At 35.7% G+C, this 21,880-nt stretch overlaps 1 protein-coding gene across 8 annotated transcripts in view; it reads right to left on the bottom strand.

The window, feature by feature from the left end:
- LOC113509793 (liprin-alpha-1) overlaps nucleotides 1–21,880 on the bottom strand; it is a 200,475-nt gene that overhangs the window by 45,202 nt on the left and 133,393 nt on the right. For all 8 annotated transcript variants that reach the window (XM_052898871.1, XM_052898873.1, XM_052898875.1 and 5 more), the window contains exons 2-3: nucleotides 3,090–3,191; nucleotides 1,478–1,642 (exon numbers count right to left, since the gene is read on the bottom strand). In XM_052898871.1, the coding sequence (XP_052754831.1) occupies nucleotides 1,478–1,642; nucleotides 3,090–3,191 (267 nt within the window). The remainder of the gene's footprint in view (nucleotides 1–1,477; nucleotides 1,643–3,089; nucleotides 3,192–21,880) is intronic.

Below are 21,880 nucleotides of genomic sequence, written 5' to 3'. Positions count from 1 at the left end.
AATGAAGTTGATACGGCTAAATTTCTCGGTCTAAATATTGACAAAAAACTAAACTGGAAAACTCATATAGACGAAATAAACAAAAAAATATCTAGCCTGGCATATCTACTCTACAAGCTGTCTAGGACCGTAAACAATAACGTGCTACTTACAGCTTATCATGGTTTAGTAGAATCGATATTAAGATATGGCATTATTTTCTGGGGTAATTCAACAAATAAAGATATGGCTTTTAAGATGCAAAAAAGATGTATAAGATCCATGTTTGGATTGAATGTCACAGATAGCTGTAAGCCATTATTTACTAAACATAATATCCTCACTCTTCCGTCCTTATATATATTTGAAATGGCCTTATTTGTGAAGTTAAATCCAATCTTATTTCCACGTCTATCTGATAAAAATTATCGAAATAGACGTAATAAAAATCTATTATGTATACATCCAGCCAAAACCACTTTATTGCAAAAAAGCATTATATGTATGGCCCCAAAAATTTATAATAAAATTCCAGATGTATATAAAAATTTAAACACAAACTTATTCCGGAAAAAACTGAAAATGCTACTGATTGACAAATGTTATTATAATATTGACGGATTTTTAAATGACAACCTTTAATATGTTTCTCTTTCGACATTTGCTATTGACATTGTAATTCCATTTGACTTTTTATTTAGTTTATATCTAATCTTCACAAAATATTAATATGTTTTGTAAGGCATGGATAGATAGGGGGCATGGATTTGCTTTGTAAGGCACTTGAAATTGCCACTGTCCTTGAAATAATATTTTGCACGCTAATGTTAGCAAAACATGTTAGGACTATACAAATCCTACAATGAACAACAAGTATGTCTTTGCACTTACTATGTACACATGTTTGCAAATAAATTTATCTTTATCTTTATCTTTATCTTTATCTTACTACTAGTCGTCTCGGTAAACGTTGGTTTACCATATACATTATTTCTAGAACTATACATGAAAATATATTGTACTACAATTATTATATTCGATTGTCATCTTGCAAACCTATTGCGGCATATAAAAATTGCGATTAAACAGGGGTTGGTCGTAAAAGCGTGAAAATTTGAATTGGTATGTATTTTTCAGTGCTAAATCATAATAAAATAAAAATAAAAATAAATTGGCAAAAATATAAAAAAAATATTATATAGGGTGGGTCGCCCCTATCATTGAGGGGTTTGAAAAATAGATGTTGGCCGATTCTCAGACCTACCCAATATACGCACAAAATTTCATAAAAATCGGTAAAGCCGTTTCGGAGGAGTTTGGTAACAAACACCGCGACACGAGAATTTTATATATTAGATGGTAGAAAACAAGCATACGGTTCGCGTGCTGGTAAATGGGGTTTTCAATGTTGAAGTTCTCTCTCTCTCTCTTTCACTCTTTCTTTCTCTCTCAAATTGAAATAGCATTACATGAGAAAAAAGAAACATATTAGGGTTACCTTCTCGTCGAGTGCCTTGTGGTGCTCGAAGAGGCTCTTCAGCGCCTTGAGCACCTCCACCTCGGAGGAGACGCCCGACTGCGCGGCCGCCTGCCGCTTCACCACCGTCATGCGCAGCGAGCGCTCGTGCCGCGACACCAGGCATTCTAAGTGCTCTAGTAGTAACTGCAACCGACATTACATATTGTTACAACCATTCATATACATTTATAAAGCATTCACACACCTAAGCTTGACTAAGTGTTGCAATGCCACAATTATCTGTCAATTTACAGAAATAATCGAAGAATTTTCAATATTATGAACTGATTATTTAAAAGGCAATATTATCTTTAACTAAAAGAAGAAAAATAAAAGAATTACTGTATCTAGAAATCGAAAAAGGAATGTTGCGTTGGTTTGGTCATTTGGAGAGGATGGATGAAAGAAGAATTACGAAAGAGATTTATCGAGCAAGAATGAATGGAGATGTCGGTAGGGGCCGCCCTAGACGGACGTATGTTGACCAAATAGGCGACGTGCTGAAGAAGGGCCAAATTAAAAGTACCCGTAACCGACGAGCATGTATGACAAGATTGATGAATGTGGAAGAAGCAAAAGAGGTCTGTTTGAATCGAAGCATTTGGGGTTCCATTGTTTCTGCCTACCCTAATGGGAGACAGGCGTGACAGATATGTATGTATGTACTGTATCTATATCAGATTGTAAACTAAATTGTGGATTGTCCCCAACTTTTAGAATTAATTAATATTTATACGAATGGCCGAATTCGTCATCAACGCACTTTTACTGTGCCTCTTTATAGAAATAATATTTCTTTAAATAGGTTATTTAAAGAAACATTATTTAAATAACCCATTTAAAGAAATATTATTTGACAGCTAAATAATATTGCAATATTGCTTGGGACAGAGGTACCCAAGCAAACGACTTTTGTATAAAGTCTCCCTCTGGTAATGATGGCAATGATGAGTAGCATACGAGTGACTCAAAACATTTTGTCGCTTTACAAAAAAATCTGTTACAATATGTTTTATAACAGGGGCGGCTTCTTAATTTTACGCACCGCTAACGAAGCCCATTTTTCTCTGTAGTGTAGTGTAATCTACTATTTGTATAACGGATTGTATTCTGAGAAATAGTAAGAAACATCTTACAGTCATCTTAGTCGGTCGCGCCATCGACAAGAATTTTTAAATAATGTGTAATAAACATATATAATATAATAAAATAAAGAAATAATATATTTATTTATTTTATTTATTTATTCTTTATTGTACACAAAAAATTACAACATATAATATATATAAAATAAAGATGTACAACAGTCGAGCTTAACTCTGTAAGAGTTCTCTTCCAGCAAACCCTGTGTGGAAAGGAGCATTATTTACTAGCGGGCAGTATGCGTACAATAATAGAAGGAAACATTATAGATGTTTCTATTAAAAAATAATAAATATGTTGAAAAAAATGTAATGATTCGCGACGACGACGATGGGCGACGACCACGCGATTAAGCTAGTTCCAAAAATATTTTCAAAAGCTAAATACACACATTTCCGTCGTCACTGTACATTTCCCGTTATATCTTGGAGAACAATTAAGAACGTACCCTGGTATTGTTCCTTTCCGCCTTGAGTTCCGATATCTCCTCCTCTCGTTCTAACAGTTGTTCTCGCGCCTGGTTGAGCTCCTTTGTGAGGGTCGCGAACTCCTGTAGCAATAAAAAATGCGTATATTAGTCAAAAAAAAAAATTACAGCCTTAATTGAATGACGTATTGACGAATTCGTACTAAGAAATTTAATTAAATAACCATATTAATAGAGACCTGAAAAAACCAAATTTACGGTAACTTGTATGCATTAAAATTCATTATTTTATATTATTAAAGTGACGTTCAAATAAAATTCGCTCAAATTTAAATCGATTTTTTTATACCACGAAGGTGACAAATATGACAGTATTATAAGTAGCCCGTCTGAATAATCAGATGGTAAACGGTCACTGTAGCCCATGGGTACTCACAACATTGCTATCAAAATTTGGCATTATTATTCTGTCAATTTCTATAGGTCAGATGCACGAACGAAACCGCAGGTAAAAACTAGTGAATAAAAGACAAAAGACAGGTTGGCAAAAAGGTCACCCTTTGACAAGTGACACGAATCGAAAGAGTTTAAAGAGGAGTGCTAGCTAGCTAGCTGGTGCTTTTAGTGGCTTTAAACTGGCGTCGCTTGGGAAATCTCAAAAGGGGACATTCGTAACCAACGCCACGACACGCTGTTTTCCTCTTTCCATCCATTACTCTAGTTGAAACTTTATTAAATATTTTACTAAACTTGGTATTATTTTTTAGAAGTATATATCACTGTTTAGCTGATTTGAATGATTTTGTTTAATTCTGCTACCATTAGTATGTGTGTCACTGTCAACACTCGAAGATTGATTACTATTATTATTACTAGAAGTTCTACAACGTTCCATATTAGACATCAATTACCGATCGCCATTTAGTCCACGCACGTTTTGCGACACGTGTTTGACCTCTAAACCAGGCATCTTTAGGCAAATTAATAGATCGCTGCTCGGAGCCTAATGTTAACCGTTTGGCGCCCAAACTTGCGTCTCAAATAAAAAAATAGATTCAATTCGATTCGATAAAACAAGAAAGCTCAATGTGGCCGTCTCATCTATATATGTATCGTCAATGTACCCATTCTAGCAGATAGACTGTACGTAGGTACACAAGACTGCAAAATTATTCATAGATTTTGAATGTCAAGATGTTACCAGACAGATAAGGACAGTCATTATTCAAATACACTTTGTTTAGATACGAGAACATTTAAATCGTTCCATTTTTTTCAGTTAGAATTACTTGTTCTTCATCAAGAAAAAATCTGCAAGAAATTTTACACAACCGTTTCACAAAGAAAATTGAAGTTTATCTTAAATAGTTCATTAATTATTCCTGTATACTTCTAAATAAAAAAAATTAAAAAAAATAAACATTAAGAGAGATCGAAAAAAACCGACTTTAGTTGCGGCAAAACTCAGTTATTTTGATTTAAAATTTTAAAATCCTGAACTGATTTTGGTAAAATTTCTATTTGATCAATCAGTAAGAATATTATTTCAGATAAAAATAAATAATTTTCCAGACCGGTTAACAACTGAGGAAGTTATAAAGTAACAAATAATAAAATCGCTGTGTCGGTTCCGGCATAGAATGGGCCATCCCTTTTTTTCCCGTGGATGTCAAAAGAGACCACTAAGAGAAGGCGAGTTATGGGCAACCAGAGGGAGACTTTGTGTTTCGGTTTAAAGGGTGAGATATAGCGTGAATTTACAGGGTACAGAGGAATAACACCTGAGTCCTCAGGAATGGCAACGCATGGGGGGTATCATGTGCGAAACAGTATACTCTGTTATGTCTATGGTACTGCTCATGTCTAAAGGCGACGGTTACCACTTTCCATCAGGTGGGCCGTCAGCTTGTTTGCCATTCTAAGTTGTATACAAAAAAAAATCCAAACCGTGGAGGGTAGGGGGTCAAAATATTTTTACAAAATAAGCTTGAAAAACACTGCCCTAGTCCAATCCAAATGATCATAATAAATGGTGATCTAACAACGCTATAACATATAACTGCCAATACAATATATTGGCGAACCGCGGCGGGGAGTAGTCTGTTGACAACCCGTCACGCCCCCTACCGGGACTGAATTGTTCAGGAATTGAAGAATTAGGCTAATGAATAGTGACTATTTATTTGTTAGCTTTTATTTACACGTCCTAGTTAAGTATGTACCTATCTTATGTTTATAGTCTAAAGTACAAAGCCCAAAGTTTACTATTGATTCCTACACTAGGCTGAGCCTGTCCTGTAGAAAACAAGAATCGTGTTGTCAAATATAAACTCTTTATCAGAGGGAGACTTTGTACAAAAGTCGTTTACTTGGGCACCTCTGTCTCATTCATATTTCAACCGTGAATAATATCAATATCAATATATATATATATATATATATATATATATATATATACGCATTATTATAGCACACAAATCACAACAGACATAGATAGACATACACAAAAAGCGAGATAAAAAATACATATACAAAAAAATCATTAAAGAGTAAAATAATTTTTCCTTTCGTTTGCTATAACAACACAAAATTAAATATGGTATATTTTTAAAAAGGGTTTACTGAGACTTCAGGGTCGGTAGGCAACGCGCACGTCACACCCCTAGTGTTGCAAGCGTCCACAGGCTACAGTGACCGTTTACCAACAGACGGGCTGCATGCTTGTTCGTTATCTTCGTGATATAAAAAAATATATATATTCTTTTTTTTAATGTTTCATTTCATATTTTCTTTATTAGCCATGTAAATACTCCATTACATTTTTGGCACGTCATGTGTTACATTACAAATATAAACAACAAGTTTGTTGTTTATATTTGTAATGTAAACAACAAACTTGTAAACAGACAATACTAGTACTAAATTGCGGCATTTCCAAAGTCAATATATGACATAAATTGCGTAACATCACTTGGAATAATGAACAAGCTGATGGCCCGTTTGATGGAAAGCGATAACCGTCGCCTGTACACATTAACAGCACCATGGACCAGCATTCATGAATACAACAGAGTTATGGCTTGATAAACAGTGATTTTACAGCAATAATCCCATATTTATTGTGATCTAATAGAGTTTTGTCGTGCAAATATGACAATCCGAGTGCTTCAAACTATGTATTGACAATGAACAAGTATAATTTGAAATGTTGAGATAAAAAAAAAGGATCTGAGACAATAAGTTACGAGGTGAGTGAGACTCAGCGAAACTTTTTGAAGAATTTGAAGTAAGCAAAACGGCAATAAACAGCGAAAATGTTAATTTAACCTCAAAACATGTTTTCGAAGATCCAAAACATCATTATGAAAATATCTTTGATAATGAAGCTTAGTGGTTACCCATAAATAAATTACCGCAAAGGTCACGGCGTAAGCTCGAGCATCTAACTACATCCAACAATTTGGCATCTTATCCCGATTACTATAAAGTTGGGAATTATTCACAATCCCGTGTAGATATCCCGTAATCATTAGTCAGTGGACCGCAGTTGAACATCGCGGACCAACGTGACGGCCACAGCCTCGTGTGGAGGGTTAGCATTGGAATTTCATTACAAAGCCTCTCGACCACGTATGGTATCTATTAATTAAATATTTACAGGCACTACCGTCATTTGAGACCATGACCTATATGTTGTGGCGGCGTGAGGATTCGATATGTCATTATAGTTTTTCACACCAATGCTAATGACTAGGAACAATGCAAGTAAAGGAAAATAAAAAAAAAAAAACTTCTTTTTTATGTGAAATAGAGTAAAAAATGCATTGGGAGTGAATAGTTAGTGATCATAGCAGTCCATATTAGTAACACCAGAAAAGACGCCAAAGTGCTGTCGGCCTTTTAAGAAAGAATTTGCTTAGATGCTAAGATAAGGAACAAAGCTAAGATGCGTCCTACGAGTATATCGAGAGATTAGTGACCAGTATTAGAACAAATATTGGGTTCTAACAATTCTACAACATAGATATTTTTAACTTCCAACGCAAAAAGAAATATCTGTGTTTGTCTACAAATCTGTCTATAACACTGTACTATCTCCAAATTTTATTTGAGTTTTTAACTATCTACAATAAGTAACGATCCATTAGAGTTCCACTACTACGTACGGATCAGTTAAGATTACGATCTTGCAAAAGGACATTTTTTTTTATACAACTTAGAATGGCAAACAAGCTGACGGCCCACCTGATGGAAAGTGATAACCGTCGCCTATAGATATGAGCAGTACCATGAGTATACTGTTTCGCCCATGATACCCCCCATGCGTTGCCATTCCTGAGGACTCAGGTGTTATTCCTCTGTACCTAGTAAATTCACGCTATATCGCACCACGCTTCAAACCGAAACATAATTATTATGCTGCGAATCTGTTATATTTTTCTTTTAAAGATTTTTAATTGTCACTTATATAAATACTAGTTATTCAAATTCTATTAAACGAAAGGTGTATAGTTATACTAGAAGGTATCTTTATATTGACTTAGCAATCAATCTTCTGTAAGCGGTTACGCATTCGCGAAAATATATCTAAGACATGTTTATCCGACCCATATCACGACGACCTTCCCCACTTTCCATTACAAGTGTCCAGAGCAGTATTAGTTCTTCTATTATCTTACAGGTCCGCCGTATGACACTAGCGGAACGTTTCCATTGTATCAATCTTTACAGAATCAATCTATCGTTTATTTGACAGTGACCCACATCGCAACAAGATTAAGATGAAGCTTTCATCTTTCTGGCTTTCAATTGTCGTCCATTACACTGACAATGATTTCTCATCAATATTTTTTATCCATATATATTGAGTCATTCATTTCAAGCGTTAATTATCTAGGTACTGTTAAAAATAGACCCTCCATAGATGGTTCTGAGCTAAGGACCAGTTGTAAGCTACCTAAATCCGACTCGAGAACCTTATTCTCGCTTGCTTGTCGATTTTTCAAACTATGTGATCAGCCTATCGCTTCAGATCGTTTATTCTCCGTTTTCTTTCCTTTTATATATATATATATATATATATATATATATATATATATATATATATATATATATATATATTTATATACAATGTTACAATTATCTATTACATTTGAATGTGAAACAAAAGTTGCATTGAAACAGAACATTATGAATATAATAATATCACCCATTCAAAAGACACAAATTCTTTAATTAATTAACAATCCTTTGCTCTAACATTAAAAATGTATCTATAATAAACGTGGTATTTTTATTTATTTATTTAATTCTTTATTGTACACACTAGTTATTTATAAAAATATGACAGAGGTAATCAAATGTACAAAGGCGAGCTTAACTCTAATAGAGTTCTCTTCCAGCAACACCCAAAGTGGAAAGGAGCATCAATGTCAGCAGGTAGAGCGGTGTACAATATTGTGACAATTTTCAAACAAAGAAACTAGATAAAAATAAATTATTATTACATTAGATTTAATCGTATAAATACACATATACATAAATATATACTTACACCTATGCACATACTTATGAATTATACTGGAATCACAAGGAAGGGTTGAGGTCAATTCGAGAGATGCAGGGCCTGTGCTGCGATACAAACCTGCAGCAGCGCGGTGTGCACGCGGCACGTGCAGACGGCGCCGTTCTTGCGCGCGCACGGCGTGCCGAGCCACGCGCACGCGCCGCGCTGCATTGCGCGCGACCATGCCTCGCATGCGCTCCTGCGCACTCACCCGCCGCACATCGCACACACGCTTAACGCGTATCACCGCGCAATATTACCGCACTACACTACTATATTGTTTCAGATTTTTGCACTATTGTCTATTGTTCTGAACTAACGAAATTTTTCAATGGAACATTAATCTTGAGGCAATTTCAATGCTTGCTTAAGTAGATTGAAAAGTATTATGCACTCTACTAATTTAATTGTAGATAAAATATATATAAAAAAATAATATTATACATATAGCATATATAGTGTTTAAATTTAAAGAGAATATTACTTTTTGTAATAGAGAAATAATACAATTTGTTATCATTCCTAGTCATCCCTAGGATATCGTGAGAGGCGACTAAAGGAATAAAACATTATTTACCCACCCAAAAAAGCCCTATACTGCAATAACATGCTATACCAAGCCGCCTAGCCAACACGAAAATAGTCAGGTAATTCTACTACTAATAAACGCGAAATTTCGTGAGGATGGATGGGTGTTTATTACTTTTTTACGCGAAAATGAGAGGAATTTGTTACAACATGGATTATATTCAAACAAAGAACATAGGATACTTTATATATTGATTTACGCGGACAAAGCCGCAGGATACAGCTAGTATTAGGTCGACATCCACGCGGTTCCACGGTGGAAACCATCGTGGTTAATTCTAGTGGAATTCGTCACGACGGGCTAATTGACCTGCTTTAATCGTCACCTATCATCCCTCACTGGTGTCCCACCAGTATATACCGATAGCGCAGCCAGGGTTACCATTCCATTATCATACATTAAAAAAAAAAGTTAGTATCGCCTATATTACTATACCAGAGGGAGACTTTGTACAAAAGCCGATTGCTTGGGTACCTCTGTTCCATTCGTGTTTCTACCGTGAAGCAGTTGTGTTTGCATGGCTGTGTTTCGGTTTGAAGGGTGGGATATGGCGTGAATTTACAGGGTACACAGGAATAACATCTCCTCCAGGGGGTACCATGGATGAAACAGTATACTCTGTTATGTCCATGGTACTGCTTATGTCGGGTTTATCACTGTCCATCGGGTGGGCCGTCAGCTTGTTTGCTATTCTAAGTTGTATAAAAAAAATATATTAGAAATTGACAAGTGAAATTAATAAGTTAATCTTTTTATATGGTATTATTACGTATTTACAGTCTAACATAATAATGCTTCTACAATACTTACGAAATACAACATTCTAACAATAAAATTATGTAAACATATTCGTTAGCTAACTGCTGAACATAAGCCTCTCCATAAGGAGGGGTTTGCCAGTAGTTGCCACGCTTGGCAAGCAGGTTGGCAATCGCAATTAAGCTTTTGGTGATATTTTAAAAGGAACACTGCCTATCCTTCCACTATAAGCTCCCTTAGTTGGATCTTACGACACTTACGAGAAAGGAAGGGGTGGCCCATTCTATGCAAAGAAAAAATGTAAAGCTATATAGCATCTGTTCGAAGAGCTCTTTGACGTTTCTTAAGTTTGGAAAGAACCGTATGAAGCCCTTTAATTATATCTCTGGTTACAATCACTAATTACCATTGTTGAAACATCGCCGCCAGTATTTTCGTTGTATATTTAGTAAACGTTTAATTAATCAAGGAAATCCGAGTTACAACTTAGTAACATTAAATCATGCTTCCCGAGGGTGGTACAATTGTGTGATTAATCGAAGTTTCATTTATGTTTACAGCAGTTTTCAACAGCGACATACCACTATCAAATAAAGCTTTGTTTAAGAGCGATATCCAAATTTTTACGACATCTATTTGTTATATGGGATCATAAATCGAAGCGGGGGCTATATATATATATATATATATATATATATATATATATATATATATATATATATATATATATATATATACAGAGGAATAACATCTAAGTCCTCAGGAATGGCAACGCATGGGGGGTACCATGGATGAAACAGTATACTCTGTTATGTCCACGGTACTGCTCATGTCTATAGGCGACGGTTACCACTTTCCATCAGGGCCGTCAGCTTGTTTGCCATTCTAAGTTGTATAAAAAAAAAGAAAAACATACGCTCTTAACCTTTATAATTTGTAATCGTAGCGAATAAAGATGTAAGGAGCTTTATTAATGCAAAATAAAATTAACCATCGCTGACGCTGTACTCAATAAGGCGGGTGGTGAGGAGCGCGCTCGTAAACCACGCCAATTACTGTATAGGCCTCCCTCGAGGCGGACCGGAGGGGAATAGCCTCGTCCGAAGGCCTCCAAGAGGAAATATATTGGAGAAACATCAAAGAGAGGTTTTTCTCTGCATAAAATGTGCATATATAAGTACATTTTGATTTACAAAAAAATTATATTACCTCAAGGGTTATAAAATTAACATGTTGTCAATGTTAATTTTATTATTTCGAGTGTCCTATACAATGATTCGCCTTGGCTCGACACGGGTGAATAGGAAGCTCTCAAATACAGGCTATGTTAATTACTGACTATGTAGTACAGGTTTAGGATTTTTATATCAGTTAAGTATTTTTTTGAGTTTATCCATTGCCAAAAAATAATACAGATTACTGTCAGTATCATGCAAAACCATAATCTACAGAGTTTCAGAGTATTTGAAGTTACACAAAGAGAAAGCGTTATATAAGGATACGTTATAGCGGATATAAATAACGCGTCATTTCGTGACGGTAATAGATTCTGATGTTCTTGTATTCAGAGTCGAGGAAGACTTGGCTTATTACATCTTTCGTTCGGTTAGATTTTCAATAAGAACCGAGTTGCATATGGGTGAATATTTAATAATGCAAAATGTACATATTACGTGATTTTTTCATTATTAGAAAAGGACTATTAAAAAGTAGTGTATCTCCCAAATCTATTTTTTATTTATAACTAGCGGACTCGGTAAACGTTGTTTCACCATATACATTATTTCTAGAACTATACATGAAAATATATTGTACTACAATTATTATATTCGATTATCATCTTACGATTCTATTGCGGCATATAAAAATTGCGATTAAACAACATGGATTGATAGTAAAAGCGTGAAAATTTGAATTTGTATGTATTTTTCAATGCAAAATTATAATAAACTGAAAATAAAAAAATTGACAAAAAAATAACAAAAAAATATTTAGGGGTGGGTCACCCCTATCATTGAGGGGTATGAAAAATAGATGTTGGCCGATTCTCAGACCTACCCGATATGTACACAAAATTTCATAAAAATCGGTAAAGCCGTTTCGGAGGAGTTTGGTAACAAACACCGCGACACGAGAATTTTATATATTAGATTAGTGGTTATCAACTATATAAGATGCTTATAATTTTATTTAGTTTGGTAGTTGAATGATGAAGTCTGTATATGGCATTGGGACACAAAATAGAGTTACTTTATGACGAATATAAATAGAAAATCTATTAGTAATAACTGATATATAACAGTATAAAAGAAGCAATAAAATTTATATAACATTTTGGAAATATTCATGTTTTTTAATAAAACTCAATCTATATATACACACACATGCACGCACGCACGCACGCACGCACTCACTCACGCACACACGCACGCACGCACGCATGCTCACACACTAGACCTTCTTCTGGTTGATTTATTACTGAACAGCCTAAACTACTATCGTTAGAATGTAGAAATGTTAAAAATAGATTTCCATTACGATATTACTTATGACCACTAAGAAAGGATTTTCAGAAACTTCCAAACAAGATTGAAATCTCGTATTTGCTGGAGGGTAAAACAATAGGAAAATATAGAAAACAACTTTGACACAATCACATCTATCTCCTGCAGTAACGATATTGAACAACAGATTTCTGTTTCAAATTATTGTACATCTTTCCTTTACATTCGCGGTCTGTAATAACGGAAGCTGCACAGTTTGTCTCTTTCCTATTCGGATATTTGGTAGAGAGAAAAAGAGACGTACAACTGAACCCGCAAGTGAAAACTATTCTCTTAATTGCCGCCTGACTTTGATGCGGTTGGCTTTGTTGTTGGAAGCTGGACCAGGCGGCACTGATAAAAAGTCGGGAAACTCCGCAAATTGCATTTACGCTAGCATTTTATAAAATCGTCCTGCTGACAATGAGAAAGGATATTTAATTTTATTTTCCTTTGATAGTTTTTTCTAAAAGTAGAAACAGTCAACGATCTGTTTACAAACAAATGGACTGAAAAATTTAAAATTAAGGCGAGAAATAAATGAACATGAAAAATGAAAAAAATGGGGAAAGAACAATTATGTGTTTACGTTATGAAGTTACACCAGAGGGAGACTTTGTACAAAAGTTGATTGCTTGGATACCTCTGTCTCATTCATGTTTCAACCGTGAAACAGTTGTGTTTGCATGGCTGTGTTTCGGTTTGAAGGGTGGGATATGGCGTGAATTTACTGGGTACGGAGGAATAACACCTGAGTCCTCAGGAATGGCAACGCATGGGGGATATCATGGGCGAAACAGTATACTCTGTTATGTCCATGATATTGCTCATGTCTATAGGCGATGGTTACCACTTTCCATCAGGTGGGCCGTCAGCTTGTTTGCCATTCTAAGTTCTATAAAAAAAAAATAAAAAAAAACTATACAACAAATATTTCAGACAACTGAAAATCAAACCTTGATCTACAACTCTTGCAAATTCAAAATTTGCTCCTTAACCACATCACCTCACTTAAACTTGTAATAATCTTAATTATTCAAGCTTCCGTGAAGGTTTCACTAGTATAAAAGGACTGTTTCTGACTAGTAAATTGGCCCTTTTGTAATATTCCATTGTAGGAAATAACCGCAGGAAATGGACGAATTATACGAGTATATATGGCCGTGAGGTTCTGGCATAGAATTGGCCACCTCTTCCTTGTCCGTAGGTGTTGTAAAAGGCGATTAAGTAAACTGAATGTTCGAGGAATGAGCAGCAGCGTCTTTCTTAAAACATCACCAAAGCCAAACTGCGGTTGCCAACTCGCAACTTGCTGAGTGTGGCAATTACTGACAAAACTTCCCAAGGGGAAGGCCTATGTTCAGCAGTGAATAGTTAACGATTGATATATTCGTTACACGCTATCTGAGTTTTGCGAAATTTGGCTTCAATGCTCTATATGCTCATATTTATTTCTATTAAAATAACTTCATCCACCACTTGACTACCAATACATTATTGACATTTTCTTATCCACTTTGAAACAATTTCTCCGAAACATCAACGTGAGATATATCTGTAATTAGATTTCGATATTAAAGATCTGTAATAAATTATCTAGCAACAAAAAGTTCAAAGAAATAATTTTTAATTAAGTAGCAATGCAAAGCAAATTTAACAAGTGACTCACATCTCGTAGCCTAATCTCACGATCTGTAGTATTGTTGGGACAAGACGCTGTAACGTCATCAGTCCGCGTCCTGCTCCTAAACTGCGAGTCATGGACGCATCGTAAAATACGAGGTACCTAGATGACGATAATCCACCTGACAGTTGGACAGACCGCAGTTTAGATAAGTGCAAGTGACTAGCACAAGCTTAGAATGTAAAACTTTATCGATTCAAATCTTTAATTATCATGAATTTGGCCCAGAGGGTAGAATTCCATTATAAATTGAAAGAAGTTACCTCTTTGTCAAGCAGAGTTATTGAGGGGAATTAGTGACACAGATAGGACCAGAAGGATACTTTGTATAAAAGTCGTTTACCTTTGTTCCATACGTGATTCTGCTGTGAAGCAGATGTGTTTGCATGACTTCGTTTCGCCTTGAAGCGTAGGATATTGCAATGAAATTACAGGGTACAGAGGCATAAAACTTAGTCTTCAAAAATGACATATCATGGGCGAAACAGTATACTCTGTTACATAACAGTATGTCATGGACATCCATGACATACTCGTATTACATTACGTTCATGTCTATAGGCGACGGTTACCACTTTTCATTATGTGGGCCGTCAGCTTGTTTTCCATTCTAAGTTGCATAGAGTATAGCAGTTTTTGCTAAACGCTTTTAGATAAGCCAGGACGTTGTTAAAAAAAAATATAATTTCAATATAAAATAATCAGTAGGTTCGATTGAATCTCTTCTCTGCCATACCGGGGCTACTGCTTTTACCAATTAAACTACCATGTCCTACATCAGATTCTAATTTGTACTCTATATTCATAGTATAATGACATGACTTCGGGGACGCGTTACGTTATCTATCGGAGACAGCGCACTGTCGAACGACTTCTGTTCCAACTATTATATCGACATTGCACATTAGAGATCTTTAAGTATTAAAGTTTGCCACTGAGATTGTTTACATAAATATAAAGTATTACATTTGAAAAGAGAGTTTAAATGTTAGTACGAAAATTATTCTATTCCGTCCTTTTACAAAATTCACGAAGGAACAATTCAAAGAAATAAAAAGTACTTTCTTGAGGTGTTTCGCCACTTCCCTTTATGGTAGTTTACAACATTTGAGAATTTGAAGACATCCGTATTTTATCTTCATTTCGTAATACAGAAACATTGTCTTGGGAGAACATTGTTTTCTTTTTCTCTTATTAATTTGCGACAAACATAGCAATATTTACATATACACTATCATTGTAATATTATATCATTTCAGTAATAGAAAAACGGTGAAGAAAATAAACTTCAGACGTGGTATCGTCTGGACTGCTTTTAGCCGTAACTCGAGACGGTGCATCGTCTGCAGTTTGCACTGTTTGTCTAATCCCAGTGATAGCATACTCTGTCTTAATAAACTATACTTTCATTTATCATAAAACTGATAGATAGAAATTCCTAAATAAAAAAATAAGTAACGGATAGTTTATTATATAATTTTACATTTACGAGTATACAGTTTCTTTATATTAATGTAAATCATAATGACAATATTGCGAAAATAAGTAAAACAAATATTGTTTCGATCCAAAACATAGATTTAATTCCTTACAATTCTTTTTATAAACAAAAAAAAAAAAAACTATTAAAATATTACAATAAAAAAGTAATTAAAAAATGGCTCCGTAAGGAAGGAACAGGATAAATACGTGGTTTCATTTTATAAAAGTTCCGAAGTAATATTATCCGCCTAATAACCTGCGGAGACAAATTAGCTTTCTTCTTGGACTATTCAAATATAGACAGAAAATCAGCATATATAGGCTACGTTTACCACTTTCCATGAGTTGGGTCATTAATTTATTTGCCATTCTATGTTGCATAAAAAAATAAACGTGTAAGTATTAAGTATTAAGAAGCAAGTCAGTAGAATTAATGACAAAAAATTCTTCGCCTTGCATTGTTCTCCCAAAAAATATCTTTTTATATCTTTTTTTTTATCTTTTTATAGCTTTTAAACAAAATCTTGGATACGAAGAGCAGACAAATTAGTGAAATGAAGGATACGCAGACCATTATTTGATCGTATCCAAAATTCAATTTCTACTACCTCGAACCCTTTCTGATAAAAATGGTAAATGCATGAGTGATCATGTAGGGTTTCGTTTCGCCTTTCAAGTTCGACGAGACCCTAAAACACATGGAGAAATAAGTATATTTATTTTATAACAAGAGAAAGTGCTGACACTTGGGGCCTATTCGCCCCTCCAATGCTGATTAAAGCTCGGGCGGAGCCTCTCGCTTCTAGAACACGAAGTAAATACGGCTGAAAATGAAATCGTGTAAAATTGTATGCACCCTTCATACACGGCCGACGGTACAAATTGTCTACAGCGTTACTCCCAGAGGTGCGTGTTTTATGCTCCGCCATGGCAAGTCTCCCGCGACGGTATTTCACATAATATTTAAAGCAGAGGATAGGCAAGTAGTGATAACAGTAAACGGTCTTAAACTACACAAGATGAATCTTTATTGCTGAGATGTAAAATGAATTATGCAATAAATTTGCTCTTTCTCGCGGAGTCACCAGCGCGAACCCTTTATCTTCTGTTCCAGTGGGATTTTCGGGGAAACCTTTAGTAGCGGATATTCACATATTTAATAAAGTTACTAAATTTTTTTTTTTTAAAAGCTTATGATTGCTACTTTTATCTAGATAATGGTCATTACCACTTATCCAAATGCAGCTCATAAATTGCTACCACAGTCAACGCATGATAACTGTCATGAGTTGGGGGGGAAGGGATTGTTAATAATGAGATTTAACAACCCCATTACTAGCAATATATCATATCAGGTCGACCTCAACGCGGTTCCCCTTGGAAACCATAGTGGTTACATCTTGTTCAATTGATGACCTGCCTTCATCCTCACTTGTCACCCTTCACTGGTACCCTGCTAGCGTATACCGACAGCGCAGGCAGGTCTACCATTCCATCGGTTACCACTTTCCATCAGGTGGGCCGTCAGCTTGTTGGCCATTCTAAGTTGTATAAAAAAAAGAGCTGTGCACAATAAACCTTTACTCAAATCTGTAAACAAATGTAAACATTGATCCGTATTCACACTAATATACATATTACATTCAATTCGACATTTACATGAAATCAAAACAATAAATTAAGCTACAGCACCCGGCGGCGGCTGGATTGTACTATTTATTCCTCAAATAAGAGTAAATTAAACGCATTCAGTTATATTGCTTTGGTATCTTGCGTCTGGGACAACGCAAGTATCTCAACTTCTATCTATCTATTAACCTTCACGCCAAGCTCTTGCTGAGTAGGCAGAGAGAAATGATAACCTTTTTTTTTACTTTTTATGCAATTTAGTGACAAAGCTGACAGTTCACTTATGGAAAGTGGTAACCGTCAGTTGTAGACATCAGTAGCATCGTGGCCATCATAGAGGTATAGTGTGAGCTCATGATATCTCTCGTGGGTTGCCATTTCTGAGGATTAAGGTATTATGCTCTATGCATTTTTTATACAACTTAGAATGGAAAACAAGCTGACGGCCCACCTGATGGAAAGTGGTAAACGTCGCCTATATTTATTCATATATTATGCTAGGACTTCAATTTTAGACTTAAGATTTAACAAATAATACGACAAGATACTCATACTAATTACTTACATTAGGTAATCTCGCGATACCAAAGAAATAAGGTCTAATCTACAGCCCGTGTTACATTTCTATTTCCCGCTACTATATTATTTGTTCTTGTAAATAGTTTCTCATTTCCACTGGCTTTGATGGAATTCAATCTAGACAGACAAGTAATATCTAGCTGGTACCTACATATATTTCGTATAGATGTAAATTCTTGATTCGTAGATGTGAATTTAAATACATACATATTTAGAGAATTAGCCGTGAAGGTCTCGGCATTGAATAGGCCAGCCTTTCTTTTCTCGTTAGTGTCGTAAAAGGCGACTAAGGGAGCTTATGATGGAGGGCTGGGTAGCAGCGTCGTTTTAATACATCACCAAAGGGGGGAAAGGGATTGTCAGTAACGGAGACTGAAAATCCCATTGCTAGCAATATACCCAACTAGGTCGGTCTCCTCGCGGTTCTCCCTGGAAACTACCATTGTTAATTCCTAGTGAATTCATCATGATGGGCTAACTGGCCTGTTTTCATTCTCATCTATCACCCTTCACTGGTGCTCATACCATACCATTTTCACCCATCAAAAAAAATACATCACCAAAAGCCAAACTGCGGTTGCCAACCCGCCTGCCAAGCGTAGCTTACCTACTGGTCTACCTACTTACCTACCTACCTACTGGCAAAACCCCCTTTATGGGGAAGGCTTTGTCCAGCAGTGGGTACATAATGGCTGATACAATTTAGTGGATTAATAATAACAGCATTACAGATATCTTTAGGAGGATTCTTGTAACATGAAAACATGTAGTAACACGTTTTTTTTTTCATATAAGTTGAGGTACCAGCGATCATGCATGGAGTTATGAAAGTGCATAAAGCAAAAATTGCTACCAGAGGGAGACTTTGTACAAAAGTTGAGTACTTGGGTACCTCTATCCCATTACTATTTCTACTGTGAAGCAGTTGTGTTTGCACGGTTGTGTTTCGGTTTGAAGGGTGGTATATGGCAGTGAATTTACAGGGTACAGAGAAATAACACCTGAGCCAACAATGACAACGCATGGGAGGTACCATGGGTGAAGCAGTATATTCTGTTATGTCCATGGTACTGCTCATGTCTATAGGCGACGGTTAACACTTTCCATCAGGTGGGCCGTCAGCTTGTTTGCCATTTTAAGTAGTATAAAAAAAGACGGTTGCCTGTATGACAAAGCTTTAATTAATTATTGGTATTCATATATAAAAACTATAATTTGCATGCATATGGAACTGTTTACTAATCCAATAAAAACTTTATTATCACTTAATCAAAGCACATATTCTATTGTATAGTTCAATGCTACTTAATGTTCTAAATCAGGGGTTCCCAAACTTATTTTGTCTACCTGCCCACTTTGAGAATATATTATTTTTAGCGCCCCCATTTTTTCACCCACTTAGGTAAAACCCACTTTTACTTCAAATTAAATTAATAAATTATTATGTAAATTGTGTAAATTAATCAATTTTTTCTGGGTCTCTTACCGCTTCCCTTTAGGCCTGCAGCGCCCACAAGGGAGCGTTATCGCCCACTTTGGGAATGGCTGTTCTAAACAGATAGTTGCCACGGTTTTCCATACAATTAACTCCGAGGTATCGCTCTGCACTAACGGTTCATTAGTTCTCACGGTGCATCTCGTTGTTGTGCATACGTACATACTAGCATTTACCTGCACATTTGCTTGCCTCATTTCATTCTCTCAGGGATTAAAAAATAACCTATCCGCTCCCTCAAGTTATGTAGACATAAATAATAAAAAAAAAACATCAAAATTAATTCAACTTATTGTTAAATATTTCGTAAGCACACATTTTATTTTAATGTAAAAACTGCCGATTTAACTTACGTGTAAATAAATCGAATAAGCTGTACTACTTTCGGAATTAATTTGTGATCCTTAGTCATGAGCGACTGTGACGCGGCACGAGCTAGACTGGGACCTGCTGAGCGCAAGCTGCAGAGCTTGCGGTATCGTTATAAATAAGAAAGACGGCATTCGGAACACTTCGGGTATGAACGGCTGGTCTCCATAGTCTTCCTCTAGTGGCAATAACACGGCAGACGCGTGTTATTGCCACTAGTTGTGTTGGTAAGTCGTTGTGTACATACAGTGCTCACAGTGTCACACCAGAGGGAGACTTTGTACAAAAGTCCATTGCTTGGGTACCTCTGTCCCATTCGTGTTTCAACCGTAAAACAGTTTTGCATGCGCAATTTCCCGAAACACAGCCATGCAGTGTTTGCATGGCTGTGTTTCAGGTTGAAGGGTGGGATATGGCGTGAATTTACTGGGTACAGAGGAATAACACCTGAGTCCTCAGGAATGGCAAGGCATGAGGGGTATCATGGGCGGAACAGTATACTCTGTTATGTCCATGGTACTGCTCATGTCTATAGGCAACGGTTACCACTTTCCATCAGGTGGGCCGTCAGCTTGTTTGCCATTCTAAGTTGTATAAAAAAAAAGTGTCGCCCTTCACGACTAAGGATCACGAATTGATTTCGAAACAAGTCGAGCTTTTTCGATATAATTACACATAAGTTAAAACCGGTAGTTATTACATTCAAGTAAAATTCAATTTAGTTACTGTATCAATAATTAAACAATTTCCAAAGGGAGAAGGTTTCTAAATCATCACTACATAGTATAAAACAAAGTCGCTGTCGCTGTCTGCCCGTCCCTATGTATTCTTAAATCTTTAAAACCACGCAACCGATTTTGAAGCGGTTTTTTTAATAGATAGAGTGATTCAAGAGGAAGGTTTATATGTATAATACATGCATAATATTGTAGAGAAACACCGATAATTTTAGAGGTTTCTAATGTGATGTTGTAAATAAACACATTTTTTGCGCGTGCATCGCATACGCTGGTGGATGTCATTTAAATGAATATTTTCGAAGATATTACAGATTTAAAATCCAGGGACATGGCGGTTGCGGCGTAATTTAGTATCAGCATTGCACCCGTGCGAAGCCGGGGCTGGTCACTAGTCTAATATATATCTAAGAATCTAATGAAGGTATCTAAGAAATAATTCTTGTAAGAGGCAATTACAGTGGTACTCTGCATTTTTCTTGTATTCTGTTAAGAGAGAGACTAGCTGAAAACCAGCGCTCTGCAGCTGTTCACATTGCGCTGGGACATTCACAGCATCAGCTGAGCCGGTTTCTTTTGCCTAGTATGGGACACTTCTTATATATATATTTTCTATATTTTCCATTGTGATTGTCTGTTTACTGGCAATAAATGTTTTCTATTCTATTCTAAATATATTTAAAAAAAAAAGTTGGTCATATCCATCTGTAACCAAGCATTTTTTCGACATAATACCGTTACGCGTATAAAAGCGAACAATTAGTTAATTTAAATATTAAAAAAAATGTAATGACTTTTCAAAAGTGCTTCAATGTAAGTTTATTTGAATAAATGATTTCTATTCTATTCTATTCTATTCTATTACACATAATATTAAGGTCGTGTTATACACATAAAAGTATTGTTAGTGGCACATACGGTCCAACAGTGGAGTGGAGGCGATGAGTCTGCAAAATGTTGTAGGTTGGAAGGTAATGGACGTCGAAAACACATTAGCGACATGTGCGATATTTTTAAATTATATACCTTATATTTAACCTACACTATACAAATTTTAAGTATGTACATAATTACATATTTACGCTAAAATAACAATGAAATATTGTTGTACAAAAAACCTTCTTTTTACCAGAGGGAGACTTTGTACAAAAGTCGATTGCTTAGATACCTCTGTTCCATTCGTGTTTCAACCGTAAACCAGTTGTGTTTGCATGGCTGTGTTTCCGTTTGAAGGGTGGGATATGGCGTGAATTTACAGGGTACAGAGGAATAACAACTGAGTCCTCAGGAATGGCAACGCATGGGGGGTATCATGGGCGAAACAGTATACTTATATAATATTATATATACATATAATATTAATTCTCTAAAAATTTAAGC

Source organism: Galleria mellonella, unplaced genomic scaffold (assembly GCF_026898425.1).
Source record: "Galleria mellonella isolate WM207_F2 unplaced genomic scaffold, CSIRO_AGI_GalMel_v1 utg54, whole genome shotgun sequence".
NCBI lineage: Eukaryota > Metazoa > Arthropoda > Insecta > Lepidoptera > Pyralidae > Galleria > Galleria mellonella.
Note: the sequence above shows the minus strand (reverse complement) of the source record. Positions and strands in the feature narration are given on the sequence as shown.